Source organism: Ursus americanus, chromosome X (genome assembly GCF_024610735.1).
Source record: "Ursus americanus isolate L20-20 chromosome X, mUrsAme1.1.p, whole genome shotgun sequence".
NCBI classification, from domain to species: domain Eukaryota; kingdom Metazoa; phylum Chordata; class Mammalia; order Carnivora; family Ursidae; genus Ursus; species Ursus americanus.
The window spans coordinates 119,818,854-119,838,605 of record NC_142164.1 but is presented as its reverse complement, the minus strand read 5'-3'; the positions used below and the strand labels follow the sequence as shown (position 1 = coordinate 119,838,605).

General features: G+C 41.2%; 1 protein-coding gene and 1 long non-coding RNA gene across 2 annotated transcripts in view; one reads left to right on the top strand and one right to left on the bottom strand.

Moving 5' to 3' along the window:
* LOC123802725 (uncharacterized) overlaps positions 1–19,752 on the bottom strand; it is a 697,769-nt gene that overhangs the window by 461,396 nt on the left and 216,621 nt on the right. The gene's annotated exons all lie outside the window — the stretch shown is intronic.
* On the top strand, positions 8,623–18,209 carry LOC123802724 (odorant-binding protein-like). The gene is made up of 7 exons (XM_045813594.2): positions 8,623–8,752; positions 9,255–9,394; positions 13,340–13,410; positions 15,521–15,631; positions 16,522–16,623; positions 17,043–17,096; positions 18,008–18,209. Exons 1-6 carry the CDS (start codon positions 8,675–8,677, stop codon positions 17,060–17,062), a joined length of 522 nt encoding a protein of 173 aa, XP_045669550.1. The 5' UTR covers positions 8,623–8,674; the 3' UTR covers positions 17,063–17,096; positions 18,008–18,209.

Below are 19,752 nucleotides of genomic sequence, written 5' to 3'. Positions count from 1 at the left end.
CTCAGCTTGTGCCCTACAATGAGAAGACATGCACGGCTTGCGTGGCCGTGAGATCAAAATAAAGATCGAGTCAAGCAAACCACCGCTGATACCGGGTGTTTGACACGTGAGCCAAGTGGTTGATAAGAACATCCAATGTATTTCTCACACGTGAAATGTCCAAGTGTGAGCTCAACACCATGTACCCCAAGCGTACCCACATTTAGTGTCTGAGTAGGAGAAGTCTCCAAACTTCCAAATCTTGTGATGCTCCTTGACTATTCGTCATCTCTCACTAGATGCAACCGTAAGCAGATCATGAGGGGCGTCCTTGAAAGTGTTTGCAGAAACTAGACAGCAGTCGTGAGGAACACCATTACCACCCACCTGCGCTAACACCCTCACTTTCATTGATGTGCGGTTCAACAAGACCCCAGAGCGGTCCCCCTGCTGCCCCCTCCACCCTGCCCAGCGACAGTCAAGAAATCACCTGTATACTTTTGTTAAAGTTGAAGTTGAAGCATGGCATTTCTCCACTCAAAACGCACGAGTGGTTTTCAATTCTACGGGTAAAGGCCAGATTTCCAAAGTGGTTCCACAATACTCCTGTACGTACCTGATTTCACAGATGTAAAGTGAAGCCCTAGGAAATTACAACCAATTATTGCTTATGGGGCTTAGAAATGGCCTCGATTTATTGTTTATGATCGCTTTATGTACGTCTTACCCCAAATGGAACAGCTGTGTTTGATCAACTGACCTAGACTTTCTATGCATGCATTCTTCCACTGTCACTTCACAGGTAATTAGCCCACCTGCTCCAAAGGATGGCTACAGAGATCTAAAGAGATAAGTATGAAGCATTCAGACCGGGTTTAATTTGTAGTTTTTCATTAAGTTCAAAGTGGTTTCAAATGTCCGTGTAGTTTTTCTTGGATGCATTTTTTAAAAACACATATCTCCAGGGGTGCCTACGTGGCACAGTCGTTAAGCGTCTGCCTTCGGCTCAGGGCGTGATCCCAGCGTTCTGGGATCCAGCCCCACATCAGGCTCCTCCGCTGGGAGCCTGCTTCTTCCTCTCCCGCTCCCCCTGCTTGTGTTCCCTCTCTCGCTGGCTGTCTCTCTCTCTGTCAAATGAAGAAATAAAATCTTAAAAAAAAATAAAAATAAAAAATAAAATTAAAAAAAAAAATAAAAACACATATCTCCAAATTCCAAATGTATGAATATTTTCTAATTCTCTTCTTGGCTATGATACACTACTCAGCTGCATAATAATCTGTATGATTTTACTCTTTTATAGTCCTTCAAACTTCCATTAAGTTTAAACAGGTAAAAACTTGTGGTTTGCTTCTTGAAGTACAAGAGTTCTTGCACTGTTCTGTGCAGTGTTTTAGATATGCTAATTAGCTGAATTTGATGGATTTTGTTTTCCAAATTTTCCTGTTTCTAGTGATATGTTAGTGCCGTTGTCCCTCCGTCCTGAAACAATCGTGGAAAAAAACCCTCCATTCTAATTGTGAATGCATACAACAGTCAATGTATGCTATGGTGACTTCAGAAGTTAGTGTTCATCACATTTACTTTTAGAGTTGTTAGACCTTCCTGGTGTTTTTCATCTTGTACTGTTTTCCAGTGTTCCTTTTTTTTCCCCTTTTGCATTTTCCATTATTTTGTCTGATACTGCCATAACCATGGGAGCTTACTGACACTTAGTGTTTCGGAGTTTTTATCAATTGTACCCTGAATGTGAACACAAGGTGTTATGATTCAGAGATGGAGTTCTTATTGCAAATGTCACAGCACATAATGAGTGTGTCCTCACCTTTTGCCCCCAGCCCTTATCTGGTGTGGCTGCAATGAGAAACAGGTCAATTGTACAAGTGAGTGGCCTAGCACCCTACAGCCTAGGAAGTAGGGAAAAATAGTTCTCTCTGTGCACACGGTGGGAATAGGGAGCTGTGAGGGGTCCTCTTACGACAGCCCTTTGGGTGTAAATGAAATCTCTCTAGGATTTTGGGAGACCCCAATAGTTTTATCACCTACGAGTGGCTATAAGGGCATGGGATTTTTCCTCCTTGAAGTGTAAATACGCCAAGTGGACTCTAGGGCTCCAAGGGCCTGGCGGCTAAATCTAGAGATAAGACTGTGCTGTAATCCTTGCCTTCGGGGGCGGTAAGAGAAGTTTTATTATCCTATCGGGTTACATCACTTACTCCTTTCATCACAGTCAGTGTTGAATGGGGACAGAGTTTCAGTTTTGCAACTTGGCAAGAATTCTGGAGATGGTTGCATAACAATGGGAATGTACTTCACGTTACTGAACTGTATGCTTAAAAATGATTAGGATGCTAAATTATAACTTCTGTATATTTTACCAAAATTCGTACTTAAAAGAACATTGGGGTTACTAGCCCTTCCTTCTGGAATCATTTTACTCAGATAACTGCATGACTTTCTCTTTCCCGTCTTTTCGGATCTCTGCTTAAATGCCCCTCCACCACTCCCTGCCTGGCTTCCCGGGTTATGTTTCCATGTGCATTAATACTTGCAATTTTCTCCACTGATGGTTTATTTCCTGTGTCCCCTCATCGGAACAGAAGCTCTGGGAATCGTACCTGTGTGGGTCACTGCTTTCTCCGCCACAGACCAACAACAATGGTCTTCACCTGGTCTGGGCTCAACAGCGACCCACTGATTGCACACCAAACACCTGCTATGAGCACTTGTGAAAATACCCTTTTTTTTGGACAGCACACATGGGGGTAAGTGACCACATTGCTCTCTGCTAGGCTTTCTAATAGTTAATTTTAAACACTTGGAGACACCAAGAAAGATCATGGACTTGTCTCCTAACACCACCAGCACACGGCCACAATATTTGGGGAGGTGTTACTCCTGAGTGCACCTGTATATCCTGCTAGCAAGGGTTTGAAAAGGAGCTTTCCACACGTTTCCACTGTGATTTACTTGTGCTGACAGGGGCTTTTTCTTCAAATGTGGGACTAGATAATATTGAACCATTACTGGGGGTGGGGGGGACAATCCACAGTTCATTGACAATAAACGCTGCAATAAAGAACAGTGCTCACTGCCGTATCATCCCAGGAAGGCAAAGCCCATCATTTGGTAAAATAAATGCACACCCTGAAACTAAAATAAAGGACTGAGAAACAAATGGAAGCTAACCAAATTAAAACCAATGCATGAAGTATGGGAGACACAGTGGTGCCTTTCCTTCAGGCAGGAAGCTGCCCCCTCTGACATTTGCAGGAAGTGTGGGAGACTATTCCAGTCCTATCGACACCCATTCTTACGGCTACTGCCTGCCACGTGTGTCTCCTGGAGTTAGAACAGCCATCGGAGAGATGCGTCCCAGAGGTCTACGGATTCTTTTTGCCATCTCTGCATGGATGGATTGGTGGGATTTTCTATGGCTAAGCAGGCTTGAAGAGGCAGAGAGAGGAGAGAATTTCTGGAGAGGAAAGTGCATGAGGAAAGGGGCTGATGTGTGTTTTTCCTGCTGCTGTGCACACTTGGAGAGCTGAAATATACCCCATCCGTGAAGGAGAGGAATGTGGGAATTCAAGTAGCGACTCATCACTTGGATTTTCTCTAGCAGATGCGTTCTCAGTGGGGGCAATACTGCCCTGCGAAGGGGCAAAAAGTCCTTCTAGGTGGATGAAAAAAAGTGACATTCTTGACACATGAAGAAACTTTCAAAATCATTAGCCATCAGGGAAATGCAAATCAAAACCACACTAAGATACCACCTTACGCCAGTTAGAATGGCAAAAATTGACAAGGCAAGAAACAACAAATGCTGGAGAGGATGTGGAGAAAGGGGATCCCTCCTACATTGTTGGTGGGAATGCAAGTTGGTACAGCCACTTTGGAAAACAGTGTGGAGGTCCCTTAAAAAGTTAAAAATTGAGCTACCCTATGATCCAGCCATCGCACTACTGGGTGTTTACCCCAAAGATACAGACGTAGTGAAGAGAAGGGCCATATGCACCCCAACGTTCATAGCAGCAATGTCCACAATAGCTAAATCGTGGAAGGAGCCGAGATGCCCTTCAACAGATGACTGGATTAAGAAGATGTGGTCCATGTATACAATGGAATATTACTCAGCCATCAGAAAGAATGATTACCCAACATTTGCAGCAACATGGACGGGACTGGAGGAGACTATGCTAAGTGAAATAAGTCAAGCAGAGAAAGACAATTATCATATGGTTTCACTCATTTATGGAACATAAGAAATAGCAGGAAGATCGGTAGGAGAAAGAAAGGAAGAATGAAGGGGGGTAAACAGAAGGGGGAATGAACCACGAGACACTATGGACTCTGGGAAACAAACTGAGGGCTTCAGAGGGGAGGATGGTGGGGGACTGGGATAGGCCAGTGATCGGTATTAAGGCGGGCACTTCTTGCATGGTGCACTGGGTGTTATACGCAAATAATGAATCATGCAACACTACATCCAAAACTAAGAATATACTGTATGGTGACTAACATAACATAATAAAAAATTATTATTAAAAAAAAGAAAAAAGTGACATTCTTGAATGTATAAGGTCCAGATATACATAATGTCCATGACCAGATCTACAGTTCCGTTAGATCTAGATCCAGTACAGATCGAGATCTGATCTACAGACTGGATCTATAGTTCCACCAGATCTAGACCCAGTAAAGACTGAGATCTGATCTACAGACCAGGTTTACAGTTCTGTGTGGCATTCAGAATTCATGCAGCTGAGGCTGGCTACAGAAGTAAAAAGGCAGAATAAAAGAAAATTTGCTCTCTCTTCCTGACATCAAACGGGATGCAGGTCCCGTGCCCTTGGACTGGAATTTACACCATCGGCTCTCCTGAGTCTCCAGCTTTCTGACTGCACCTGTTAAGAGTTTTCAGCCTCCATACGCCCATGAGTCAGACTCCGTGAATACAAATGCACACGGGCAGGTACATTTGAATTTGAGATAAACAGCGGAGATTTCTCTTTCCAGGTAAGTATGCCCACACTGTACGTGAACTTCAGATTTAACAAGGCACATTGTATTTTGCCTGGCAAACCTACCCCCTCCTATGTGCACCAGGAATTTTTGGCACTGGGGCTTCAGCACAAGAGAATAACACGAAAAAGCAGCTGACACTCCTGTCCAAGGGCAGAGCCTATGAGGAAGATGTAGTAAAATGGGGGAGGAGAAGGTTAATCTTGAAGCATTTAAGTTTGACATTGATTGTCCAGTGACAGTGGCATTTAGGCTCAAGGACTGGTGGCCAACTTTCAGAGTCACCCAGATGCCCATGTGTATTTTTGAGGAGGGGATGGTATAGTTGCAGGTAGTGTGTGGACAAGGCTAGGGTTGGTAAGGAAAGTTGGGGAAATTACATAGCACTTTGCAGACTTGGCAAAAACAATGTCTCTTCTCACCAATGCCATGAACTCTTAAAAACACACAGGTAAGAAAGCCATGCCCCAGATCAAGTGACCCAGGATCTCCATGGGAAGGTCTGGAATTTCCAGTGGTTAATCACTACTCTCAAGGCAATCGCTTGTCCCCATTGGCTTGGCACTGTGGGCTTTCCTAGGATGTAAGACTGTCCGCGTGAAAACCAGGAAAACACTCCCAGGAAAACTGGGATGAGTTGGTCACCTAAATGCACTGAGTACAGATCTCAAAATATGAGTAATGATCATCCTTCTGACTTTGAACACCTGGGTGCTGGTGGGGAATCCATGAGGAATTCACATCAAGATTTTTATATGAAAAGTGAAATGATATGTAGAGAAATTAAGACGTCTTTCAGATGTTTACCTTTTTCTGTTCTTGGCATGTAGTGAGGCTAGTAACCTAATGGGTTTGGCTAAGGGTTATGTGGTGTCAGCCTTTCCGGACAGAGTAGACAGGTGTTTATTGGATACTTTACCCATGAATATGTAGATAAGAAAATGCGAAAGGCAAACAGAAGAGACCTAGACTCCTAGAGATAAACCTAGAAAAGATAAGAATATTGAATTGATTGCCAGAGTCTTGATGGATATCCAAAGAAATGCGAGAATCAGAAAGCAAAGAACGTGGTGGGCGGACAAGATGTGGGGTGTGCCTTGTGTATTTGAAAAGTCATTTCAGATACCTAAAACAGTCCAGTTTTATAGGAAAGGAAAAGAGAAGGGAGACCTAGAATCCTTTGAATATTAATAATTGAGCCTCCAGTGTACCATATCTGCTGTACTTTAGTATGTGTTGAGTGAATATACCTAGGTAATTTATATAATTAAGACCCAAATGGCATGTTGATAAGTGAAGAGTATTTCAAGGGAACCACAGAGGACAACATTCAATTACATAAATTCCATCCCCACGTTGATTGATGACAGAGTAGTATCCATCTCATAATGTTCAAAATGGATGAAGCTGGACAGAACATTGTCAGATACAGAAATGACTGACTTCTTTCTCATGCAAGAGGCAACCGAAATGGGATAACCCACAGAGGGAAATACAAAATACAGAACAGTAACAATGGCTCCAAAAGCAGAGAGAGAGACAAATGAAAGAGTCCAATTCAATGACCCAAACTGGCCAGTTTTAGAACTTGGAGCAAAAGGTCAGTTGAAGAAGCAGGAGTCCTGAGATACTTTCATCAAAAAATGACAAAATGTCAAAGCCCAAATGAGAGACAATTACTCCAAAGGAATGACTGTCTTAAACAGTCTTTTGAGTCCACACTATGGGCAATTAATTACACTCTTCCAGCAGGGAAGTCCCTCATCAGTTGTCTTTGTTGCCTTTTGTGAGAGAACAGAAAGCATCTTTAGAATCAATAAAAAAAAAAAAAAAAAAGAATGTGTGAAATCAAGATAGAACAGACTGTCCTGTGCCCAGAGCATAACCAGATCTCTGGAGGAAACAAGACCTTCCAAGAACGTGGAGACCACACGGTCACGCCAAGAAAATAAATCGAGTCAATAACTTTAACCTGTCTCCGTTTTCAATGTTGATTAAAAAATGTGAGGGAAACTAAAAAACAAGGAAAATCCATTGTTTGTCTTGTCCTTTACTTGACTGAAGGTGCTTAGTCATTTGTAGGAATGCTCTCCTGACACCTTCCAAACAGCTGGCGTGAGAATTGGAACTCTCATGCCCTACTGAGTTCTTAGCCTCAGAGAAAAGAGCTCACTGGGCTCAGGCAAAAGTAGAAAGACTTGGCAAGGAACTTAGCTATGTGGCCTAAGTCAAAGTTGATATCAAATCCTGAGTCTGTATGAGTTTGCTAGGGCTGTTGTAGAAACAATCAATCAATCAAACCGGGTGGCTTAGAGCAACAGAGATGTATTATCCCAGAGATGCGGAGGCCAGAAGTGTGACCGGGTATGTGGACGCGGCTGTGGTCTCCAATAAGGCTCTAGGGGAGGGTCTGCTGTGTCTTTGTCTTCTTGCCAGTGGAAGGTCGCTGCTTTGTGGCAGTATCATCCCACGTGCTCCACGTGCACATGCGTCCAAATTTCCGCTTTTAGAAGGACACCAGCCATACTGGATTAGGGGCCCACCCTAGTCCACCATGACCTGCTCTGAACTAACTACATGTTCACAATGATCCCATTTCCAAAGTATATCCCATTCTGGGATTCTGGCAGGTAGGATGTCAACACATGAGTTTGGAGGGGGACACAAGTCAACCTTTCCTGAGGGATTAGTGTCACAGACTGGGTTTGAGACCGTATTAACCCTGGTCTTATCATATTTAAAAAGATACTCATTTATTCTGGACATTCCAGTCTTTCCGTTCTTATCCCACAGCCCACTTATTCTATTCCATAATTGACCAAATGTGAGCAAAAGGATTGCAAGATGCCTGTTTTCTTGTTGATTCATTTTATTAGCCTGTAAGGATGAGTGGCAAGTTCATTTAATGTTGAACAAACTGACGATGGTAACAGCTTACTAAAACACTCTTATTTTATCGATTGGCTCACTGGTTTTCTTCAAAGATATTAATAACAACTCAAGACCTGTTTCCTCCAAGCTAAACAGTCTCCTATTAGCTTTCCATAGATACATAATTACCTAATATTCACAATGAGCCCAGAGGGACAGACATGCTCAGGACTTTGTACAGCTTTGTCTGTGAAGAAGCTCATCTGGCTTGCTCACCCATTTCACAGACTGGGAAAGAGGAAGATCACATGTCTCCACACTTGGGTCTTGGCATTTGCATTTATGAGTTGCCTTGTGTCAAAGTCCACACATAGATCCTTCCATCTTACCACAAGGAATAGGGAACATTTGTGCTGAGGCAGGAAGGTGATCTCCTTGAAACTCATCTGGCAAAAAGGGAAGGAGACGTTTCTTCTTCCCAAGAATGCATGAGTATCCGTGTGACATGAGATATGCAGGCTTGACCTGAATGACGCTACAGGTCAACTGAGCTTCTGAATGTCTTTTCCAGGTAAGAAAGAAATGAGCAATATGCCCCAGATCTCACAGATCTTTGGAATATGTCTCTGCCAAACAGGATGTTTTCAGTGTTGCACAATGATCTCTTGCAAAGAATGACAAGTAGACAAACATTGCCACATTCACAGACATATACTATATAAAGTGATGAAAATTCAGAATCTCATCAACGGAAAACCCACCCCGAACTTCTCCAGAAGAGGAACCAAGAAGTGCCAGAGACATGAAGATTCTACTATTGTCTCTTGTACTTGCTGTGGTTTGTGATGCCCAGCTACCCCTAATTCATCAATTAACACAGGTACCATGAACTGGCTGACCTGACAAGGAGGTCTGTGTATGTGTGTGTGTGTGTGTGTGTGTGTGTGTGTGTGTGTGTGTGTGTGTCTTTTGAGGGTTTTTATATGTATATCCAAATTGATGTGCACGAAGCTTAGCTGTCTACCTGGAAACTGAGAATCCCTCTGTTAATAGGCTCCTTACACATGTCTACTGTATGTGTCTCCTATGGTCTACTAACTGGCAGTTTATACATTTCTACTATACTTATAAAAGAGAACGTGCATCAGCCAACCAGTGCTGGGGCTGAGGTCTTGCATTCGATAAGAATGAGTATGCTATTTTAGAAATATATCAATTTGTTCTTTTGCTGTTGACTTGGGTTTTCCCAGTTTATAAATCCTGCGTTGTTCAATGAAGTTAGTTCTGGGCTGACTCAAAAGAGAAGGGAAAGCCATACTGGATGATGTTGGAGAAAATAAAAAGAAATTGAGTAAACTTACTGATGGGAACTTTGCCATTAGCTTCCAGGACAATGGGAGACGATGTATTTGGCAGCCAGCAACCCTGACAAGATCAGCGACAATGGCCCGTTCAAGGGTTACATGAGACGTATTGAGGTGGACATGGCGAGAAGGAAAATCTCCTTCCATTTTTACGCCAAGTAAGTAAAAATCACATAGAGCAAAAACGCCTGTCAATGCCTGACCCTCAGAGGGCATCTGAGCTCTATGTTTGCAATGTAATATCTGCATGATGTTGAAGAGTGTGACTGTCTCAGTTCTTTATAATTGACCACACCCTTCCTGCTTTAAGGAGATGATTCTCATGGAGCTTCTGTGACCATAGGGTTCACTGGCTCTATCATTCTCTACCCTGAAGAACTCACAAGCAGCAAATTTTAATTATCATTAAATTGTGAAATTCACCAAAACCTTTGCTACTTCAAGTATTATTTATAAAACGCCCACTAATCGATAGGCATTTTATTAAGAACTCAAAAGACTAAGAGAAGATGAGGAAACTTTTTTTTTACCTTCATGGTCAAAATAGAGTCTGATATAGATCTATAAACTAGTAACAATATGATGCGTGAAATTCTATCATAAGAATAAAGTGTAGGTGAAATGAGAGCACCAGAAAATGATCAATGATCACATGCCAGGGAATCTATGAAGTATCACAAGGCACAGGGCATGTGTAGGATGCTTTAGAAGGTGGACTGGGATTTTCAAACAAAGAAGGAAGAAACAGGACAAACGTTGGCACACAGATCAATAGAAAGGTCCTTAAACGGAATGAGAAAATGTGAGGACCTGCAGACATCTCTCTCTCTGTCTCTATCTCTGTCTCTCTCAGACACACACACACACACACACACACACACACACACACACACACACCCTTGAATTTTATTGCTACATTGGAGATAACTGTAACCACATATTGATGAGTTCATCTGCAAATAACAATAATTTCCACACCAACCTTTAAGTTTCAGCAGAAGAATCTGAGGATAACAAAATGAAGCAGGAGGAATTATTTAAATCAAAGAAATGTAGGGCATCCCAAAGCACCGAATCATGCAAACAGATCCAATGCCGGTAAGATTAAAACCTGTATTTCCATTGTAGGTGGAAAGTGAATTGTTAATTTTTACTGTTTGCAGTCCTTGGAATCCAGATAGAACTGCACTGGGAACGGATGGTGGCTTAATAGTTCGAAAAGTGGGCAGTATAAAGAAAAGAGGAACTTTGCAAGGCGGGGACTTGAGGAGGAAGTGAAGGAAATCTTGCTAGACTTAGCAATACCTGAGCAAACTGACCGGCTGGAGGACAGACATGAGTAAAGGGCTGAAAATAAGCAGAGAGACGTGTTCATCTGTTAGGAATTGGGAAGAAACTGGAACAGGAATAAAACGGAGGATGATTTTTCCAATGATGAAGGGATTCAGAACATATATGAAAAATCATACATTATAAGAAACTGAATGAAGTCTGTTTCTGAAGACTGAACTTCTAAAGCTGTAAGTGGGATCCAAAAATCTCTCTCTCCACCTTCTCACGCTCAGACACAGATTCTGGAGGATAAAAAACAAAACACATGAGCCTCAAGAAAGTAAAATAAGAGGGTTATGTTTGGAGAGATGGGTTTATAAGTATACAAATATAATTGATCTATTATAATTATATAACATGTTAGATAACTATAAACATGCTATACAAGTATAATACATAGTAATATATAGTAATTATAATGCATATATATGTCTGCAGTAGAGTGAGCGTTCCAATAATAATACTTGAATAATCAAATTACACACACATAGCCGATCCCAAGAGATACACAACTGATCATGTATAATATACAATATGGTTCGTTATTTTATATATACATGTAATGAAACTACACACACATCCTCTCTGAGTAGATACATAATTGATTACGTATAATATATGATATGGTTGGTTATATGTTACATATACATTAATCAAATTACACATACATTGTATCCCAACAGATATACCTGTCAGTTTTCAATTTTTTTTTAAAGCATACCATATGATCTTTTGGGGTCAGTTTTACAATTTTTATGTCCGTCTGCATTTAGCTGACTTTACATGGGGCCCCTCATTCTGCAATCAGGTTGACTGAAGTGCCATGTACGTGTGATCACAGGCATGCATGGGAAGGCATAGTTCAGTGAGTTTTCACATATGTGTCCATGCATTCACCACTGCCAGTCAAGATATAAGACATTTCCATCACCGCACAAAGTCTGCTTCTTTCCTCATGTCTGCCCAGGTGGCCACATAGAGAACACCTGACGTGCTTTTCTCCCCTGCTGCAGAACATCACACCGTGGAATTACGCACTATGCGTCTCCTGCTGCTTTTCTCGCTCCCCATAAGGCTTTCAACATTTATCCACATGGCTGCCCGGCCAAACAGTCCCTTTTTTCATTGCCAAGTTAAAGTACTTTGTGTAAGGAACAACGTCTCCGTTTTCCAGGTACTGGATAATGTTTCCACCTTGCGGGTATTTGGGATAGCTTCGATAAGGCTAGCGTGCACAGCTTTGTGACGCATGTTTGCATCGACATGTATTTGCAGTTCTCCTGGGCAGCAGTCCAACTGTTGCATCATGGCCTATGAGCATCTTTAATGAGAGGAAACCCAAATTGTTGTTGTTTTTTTTAAGGACTTTCTTTTTTTTTTTTTTTTTAAGATTTTATTTATTTATTTGACAGAGAGAGAGACAGCCAGCGAGAGAGGGAACACAAGCAGGGGCAGTGGGAGAGGAAGAAGCAGGCTCCTAGCGGAGGAGCCTGATGTGGGGCTCGATCCCAGAACGCTGGGATCACGCCCTGAGCCGAAGGCAGACGCCTAACCGCTGTGCCACCCAGGCGCCCCCCAAATTGTTTTCTAAGCGACAGCACCTTTTGGGTTATCGCCAGTAATACATTAGAAATTCAATGGGAACACATTCTTTGAAAACCTTGGTACGACTTCGTCTGTGATTTTATCCAGTCCCATGAATGCCAAGTGGGATGTTGCCATTGTCTTACTCTGCATGTCCCTAATAACTCATAGCAGTGACCACGGTTTCCTGTGGTCCCTCTTTTGTGACGTATCTCTTCAACAACTTGCCCCATTTTAGCTGGATTATTTCCTCTTTTATTATTTGTGTTGTGTGCATTCTTCCTATTTTTCCAAATATACATTTTTGGTCATATACACACACAGACACACACAAAATCCTTTGTTATATATCTGACATATATATAATTGTTGTATATAGTTTCCGTATATCACATATGTGTATCATGTGTATTTGTGTGTGCTTGTGTGTGTCTGTGTAATGTCTTTATATACATATATGTGGCCTGGTGTTCAATTTTCTTAGTGGTGTTTTTATAGAAGTTTGTGGTTCTGATTAAATTAAACCCATATTTTCTTTTCTTTTTGGGGTGATTCTTTCTGTTTATTATACAAGAAATCTTTGCCACTGTTGTAAGAATGGCTAAGGCCTGCCTTGACAGCTATTTCTCTCTGCTTCCAGAAAATGTTTAAATCGGGGGAATGTTCTTTTTTTCCCTTCTTTTCTAATATTTCAGATTTCTTCATGTTCAATTGGTTTTAAATATGACCTGTTTTGCATTTGCTCTTTGTCTTTAGAACTATTGGTCTAATTCCATGTGTAGACAAAGACATCCTTGCCAGGTCATACTGGATCGCAGAAAACCTACTTCTTTTTTTTTTTTAAAGATTTGTTTATTTATTTATGTGACAGAGAGAGACAGCCAGCGAGAGAGGGAACACAAGCAGGGGGAGTGGGAGAGGAAGAAGCAGGCTCGTAGCGGAGGAGCCTGACGTGGGGCTCGATCCCGTAACACCGGGATCACGCCCTGAGCCAAAGGCAGACGCTTAAGGACTGCGCCACCCAGGCGCCCCAGAAAACCTACTTCTCTTTCGAATGTCACGTTGTTTCTAGGCACTCAAATGGTGCCTCATATAGGGTTCTGTGCAGTTGAATGAAAGAAAACGTTAATTATGGACCAAAGTCTGATTGTTTTCATCCATCCACGTAAAGACATTCTGTTTTTTAGGATTAATGGACAATGCACAGAAAAATCTGTTGTGGGAGGAATAGGAACAAACAATGCTATCACTGTTGATTGTAAGTATACGCGCTTTACTGATATCTTAAGGTTGAAATCTTAGTCTCAAGTTCTCTCTGGAACTCTGTATACCTGAATTCTAGTTTGACGAATGATTGGAAGTATGACTGGGCACACGCCCCTAAATTTTCCAAGTACTTTATTTTGTCACACACAGACCGTTCAATGATAGGGCTTTGGTGGCCTCTTCTAATTTTGAGTATTATTCAGTGAGTGATGAGAGTGTGTGTTTAGGACCTTTATTTCGTAAGGTTCTCAAGTGCATGAAAATGTTTCCAGGTAAGTTCAAATGACCTTAGGAACTAAATCGAATGGGTCTATCCTGAGTTTACATATCGATGTCACTTTGCTTTAATGGAATACACTTTAAAATATCATCTTAAAACCTCTTATTCCATTCCATGCATGGGTAATTAACTTAAAATCCAAGGAAATCAGAGTGATTTCAAACACCAGGTACATTTTCTTCATAAGCTCAGCTTCTGTCTAAAGCAATGGGGATGTTGGTTAAGATTAGGTCCCTGAGCTCTTTCTAAGGATCCTAAACAACGTTCCAAATTTTAAGTGGCCTAATGTCTAAATACCTGACTGAAATTAAAACGTGTAAATCTGTGGTTGCAGCCCTTGTCTGAGATAAGAAATGGCACAATGGGTATGTAATTAAGTAAAATATATGCAAATAAAGTGAATTACATGCCTACCATTCTTCCCTACACGTTTTGGTCAGTCACTTTTATGTTACCAGTAGATTTTTTAAAATTACAATTTCATTTTTCTTACTTGTATATGATTTTTCTATTTGCCTAAGTCATCAACGTTCTCTATCACCTTTTGTTTCATTTTCCTCCATTTCTGTAGCCCTTTTTAACTAGATCTGGACACAGCAATTTAAGAAGGGATAGAAACAAAAGGAGCAGGACTTAACTGTAGCAGACCTTTGGGACCTAGGAGTTGTAACCTGCCCAGCTCTGTTCTGGAGAAAGCAAGCCACAAAGCCAGCAGTGGCCCTGATGTATTCAATCCCACCACTTCCATAACCTGCATTACCTTTACAAACCGACGTAATGAGATTTCTACAAAGCTTCCTTTATAACGTCATCATTCTAAGAATCTTAAGAGATGCACAAAATCTTATTTAAATTGTTCCAACGTAACCCAAGATTCATGGAGCTAGAGTAGGCTTGGGCAAGACTTACACACTTGTCTGGGTGACGGTGAAGTTCCATCCGGGACTCCTTGGTCTTTCGCCATGCTGGTTCAGTGGAACACACAAACCAGCAGAGTTTCAGATAAAATCCCGAGGAGTGGTTCAAATAAGGTGTTACGTACACTGTGGTCGGAAGAGAGAATGCATGTTGGAAGGTGTGGTGATGATGTGAGGTCCATTAATGCTTTTTCTTTTTCTTATACACATGGCAGGATGGATGGGCATAGCCAGAGAGGAAGGTGTCCCCTGCAGGTGGGATCTGAGTCAACTGTTTAGATTGTCACCACCTGTGCTGTGTTCACAAGTACAACCATATTAATAAAAATGGACATGTCCGTGGCAACTATAAATGTGTTAAGTGATACACCTAGATTAAGGGGCAGACACTCAGTATACGGTTATGCATGCTTTTGAATGCCAACTGATCTAAACAGAAATCAACTTCATTGCTGGGATAAGGCAAATATGAAGAGATTTTAACCTTGTATGTGATAATATGCCATATAACCCCAAGTCGTGTTGTTTAAAGCCATGTTGGTCATTGCAACATGTTTCAGAGAACTAAATTTTAGTAAAACTGGGAGGTGTGAAATCTTTAATTGCACTAACGAATGTGGTGTCCCCTACCCTCCTTGTTCTAAGGAGGTCGCACTAAGGTGGCACTAAGGAAAAGTGTCCCCTACCCTCCTTGTTCTCATCGTCCTAAGCAATGTTAATGTTCACTACACTGCCAGGGAGACACAGAGACCAGTATAAAAATATCATTCCAGTACGCTAACTATGCCACGATAACCCCAATCTATAATAAACAAACAAAGGCAAGGCTTTACACACATGTATAAGTTTTATATAAGTTTATATAAATTTTACATATATATATATATTTTTTCTCTCTCTCACAGATGAGGGGACCAATGATTTCCAAATTATCGATATGACCCCAAATAGTATAATAGGCTATGATGTCAACGTGGATGAAGAAGGAAACACCACGGACATAGTTTTATTGTTTGGTATGTATTACATCCTGACAATTGTCATGGCCATATAAGGGACATTTCCACTGTCGGCATTTTCATTGAGAAAATCAGTACCTATGGACATTACTGATTCTGCAAACGAGGCCTAAGTCTTTATGTCCATTGTGTCAAGGATCCTGAAATGATTCTAAAAAGAAAAGTGTAAACAAGAGTTAGTAGAAGTGGGAGGTATTTAAAAATTAAGCCATGGCCATCTTCAGGTTGACCCCAATTCCTTCAATCTATGACCATTTTTTAAAATACACTCTACAGCCTTGGAGCTGAAGCTTTTAAAATAAACCTACAACACGTTTAGTCCTTCGAATGCATTGTTGTTGTGACACTGTTGAAACCCCTGAATAACCACACAGGGACATTGAAATGGGTGCTGTAGTCTCTGGGATACTAGGTTTCAGTTTGGAAAAAGGTATTTGACAACTGTGGTTTTAATTAAAAAAAAAAAAAAAAAGAGCTGTCTCTCATCACTACGTGTGATGGGGCAGCTATTTGTCTGGAAGGTGAGAATCATGCTTGCAATTTGGGTCCAGAACCAGGCGTGCATGTCCAATACAGATTCTGAGGCATAGGCAGAGATGTAGTAGATCGGATATTCTTGATGGATTGGGTCCAAGACTCATGAAGTTCCTGATACGTCCCGGGAGTCCTGCTGCTGATGCTGGACAGTGCACGGTTATGCAGCTGGACAGGGTTTAATGGCTCTTATCCATCTAAGTAAGGCAGCTGACACTGAGACAAGGTCAACGGTAATTGTTTGAGACTCAGTGAAAGACGAGATTTCCCCATTCATGTTTTTCTCATTCTGTATTCAGAAATTCCTAAGGGCTCTAATGGGCAATTTCTGCTTTACGCATTGTGATTTTCAGGCAGAGGAGCTCAGGCTGATGAGAAAGCTGTTGAAAAATTCAAGCAGTTCACTAGACAAAGGAATATTCCAGAAGAAAATATTATAAAGGTCACTGGTACTGGTAATGTGACTACATATATTTTTTTCCTGAATATATCCCTCACCTGATATGTAAATGTGCTATGAAGAGACAAACTGGTTCATTTTCAATTTTCTCTTCCATGAATTATCTGTCATAAAATCCATTATTTAAAAGAAGAAATCATGGGGCACCTGGGTGGCAGCGCCTGATTTTAGGTCAGGTCATGATCTCAGGGTTGTGGGATGGAGCCCCACATCAGACTCTACACTCAGTGTGGGGTCTACTTGTCCCTCTCCCTCTGCTCCTCTCCCCACTCACTCTCACTCTCTCTCAAATAAATAAATAAATAAATAATTTCAAATTAAAATTTTAAAAAAGGAAGAAAACCTTACAAACACTGGGAAATGGTCATGATTGGTTGCTTCTTTTTTCACCTTTTGTATTTGTTTTGTCCCCAGATGACTGTCCTGTCAATTAATAAAAACAGTGATCCCCAACTCCTCCTAAATATCGTAAGTAAGAATGACCCTGTTGTGAGTGTAGCTATGTCAACTCGCCCAATAATTTGGACAGTAGAGAACTCTTTCTGTTACATGAGGTTATTGTGTTTACCCTGAGCCCTAGGAGACTGCAAACAGGATGAGGTGATTCATGCTAAAAAGCAGTTTTGGTGACAAAGCAGATCATGAAGAATCATGCCAACAACAGTTATTCAGAGAGAAGCAGGAGATTCCAGAAGTCGGTGGGGATGACTGGAAAAACCATGAGTTTTCCATCCAGGTCTGAGTTGAGGGTTGTCCGTACATGTCACTATTCCTTCTGCACTATTCCTGCATACGGCAGGTGCAATTTTGCATAATTGCAGCAGCTGCTTTGGAGACCCCCCAACCATGCTGCGTGACACATGCCTCCAAGATTTGCTTAAAGTGTGATTTTTGAAATTTCTAAAGTAAGATGAGCCTCAAACCATGATGCTGGTGTTGGTTAAAGTGCACCTTTTGTGGCTGTTGTTGGGAAGAAATGGAGGAAAAATGAGCAAACAGAGACATCAGCTTCCAGGCTGAGTATAACATCTTCAAGACACAGAGCTTCTGGAATTGGAAGAGCAGAGTATAACTTCATCAGAGATCCTGTAAAATCCTTTTTGATGTACCATCCCCATGAACATGTGTTCTGAAGTTATCAAAGTCCTGAAAGGGATCCTAATCATGAAAGGTCCCATCGTATGTACATCCATGAAAAAATTCCAGAGGGTCCTCCTATATCGTAGGGATGGAGAGTCTGATGTTCCTGTGGAACTTGTGCGTTGGGTTAACTAAAAGCTCCTCCAACCCTTGACATTATACTTTCTGAGGCTCATGCCAGTCAGGCTATCATACAGTCAACTCAACTCAATCTTCTGTCCTGTTTTCTCCACTTGCAGAGTGTATCACTGAGAAACAGGCATATCATCTTCTGCATGGAATCAGGATCAACAGTACGAAGAATATATTCCTTGTTTCTGCTTGACATCATCTTTCTATCTTCATAAGCATGCTTCCTTTTGCCATTTCATTCCTCTCCCTCAACATTCAGGTCCTGTTTGGTATTACTGAATTTCTGAATGATTAAATAAGTTGACTAAATATGTATCTTGTACCTGTGTGTTTGTGCAGAAAGTCACTTACTTTTAAAAACACACAAATATCCACTTTAAATACAACTATCCGGGAAAGTATGGCTATAATAGGATTAACATCCCATCAGAGACAATTTACATTAGGATTAAATGTGCTATAGATGTGTCGCAAAGAGAGGGAGAAAAAGGTCTAAACCATGAGGGGAAGAGGAAAGGCTGATGGATATTTTTACTGTCATGGGACGAGGCAGTCTGGTCAAGAAAAAAAGTCCCTAGAACCATCTTATCCACCACAAGGAAAGGAGCATGTGTCCATCTCACTGAGATTTATACAGACAGTCTATGATGCCATGAGTCATAATCGAGGGGCAATGCCTACTATCACAGCAACATCACTAATGAAACTGATGGGGGAACGGATACTTCTTTACAATAGGATCACCAGTCATCCAAGATGGGGCACCGGCTGAGACCTGGTCAATCCATAGGATCATGGAGTCGGTGTAGTGCTTGCACAAACAGTCAGACTGAGAGCTCAACTGGGAAGCCATTAACACAGTACATAAGATCTAAAGTGTGCCATTCCACTATGCTTCAAAGAGACGTAGACCCTAGGATTTCTAAGGAATGGCCATTCCCATTGTAATAGGCAGAACACATGGATCACCCATCCACGATAACCCAGGTGTTCACCACTGCAGAGATCAGCACTCTGGATGCAGACCTTATTCCAATGGTTAATATACACTGCTCAGAGACCCAGTCCAGGCCCCAGGAAAATATAAATAAAAAAATGTTTGAATTATTCTTCTTGAATAAAAGAGTGTATGCATTTGGAGTTCTGACTCCTGTCATCATAGTGTGTCTGGAACTGCTGGAGAGTGAAGTAGGTGAATTGAACTTCAGTCTCGTAAGGCATGTTGAAAGGTGAACCCTGGCATAAACGAGTTTTAAAAAATTATGAAATGTGATACACACACCCATATGTGATTGTGTGTGCATGCGTGTATAATACACACACGTACATATTATGTCATAAAAATTACAGAAAACTTGAAAGAATAAAAGGCAGAATCTGCATATTTTTTGCCTAGTTTCCTTCTCTCCTTCATAAATGTGTGTGTGTGACCAATGTTAATAAGGGAAGGGGGACTGTCACCACAGATGTTACAGACATGAATAGTCAGGAAAACTATTAACAAAGTTATACCAGTTTAATACTTTTCATGGAATGGATACACTTCTTGAAAGATAGGTTACCAAAGTTGACACAAGATGAAAAAGAACATCTCTATAGTCCTTTATCTACTAAGGAAACTGAATGTGCCATCATAATACTTTCCATAAAGAAGCTGCTGGTCCAAAAGATTTCAGTAGTAAATCCTTTCAAACATGCAAAGAACAGAAGATCACTCATCTTAGATAAAGTTTTCAGAAAGACAAAAGGAAGACAACTGTCCTACATTTTATGAGGTCAGCATAACCTAAATCCCCAAGGCTCACAGATATCAATAGATACATGAACATACAAGTTCATACTAAAACATTTC

What these genes read in the sequence shown, in the direction of transcription:
- LOC123802724 (XM_045813594.2), top strand. Translation starts at nt 8,675, where the DNA reads ATGAAGATTCTACTATTGTCTCTTGTACTTGCTGTGGTTTGTGATGCC. An exon ending in TAATTCATCAATTAACACAG is followed by an intron (nt 8,753 to 9,254) that starts GTACCATGAACT and finishes CTTTGCCATTAG; the next exon opens with CTTCCAGGACAATGGGAGAC. An exon ending in TCCTTCCATTTTTACGCCAA is followed by an intron (nt 9,395 to 13,339) that starts GTAAGTAAAAAT and finishes TCTGTTTTTTAG; the next exon opens with GATTAATGGACAATGCACAG.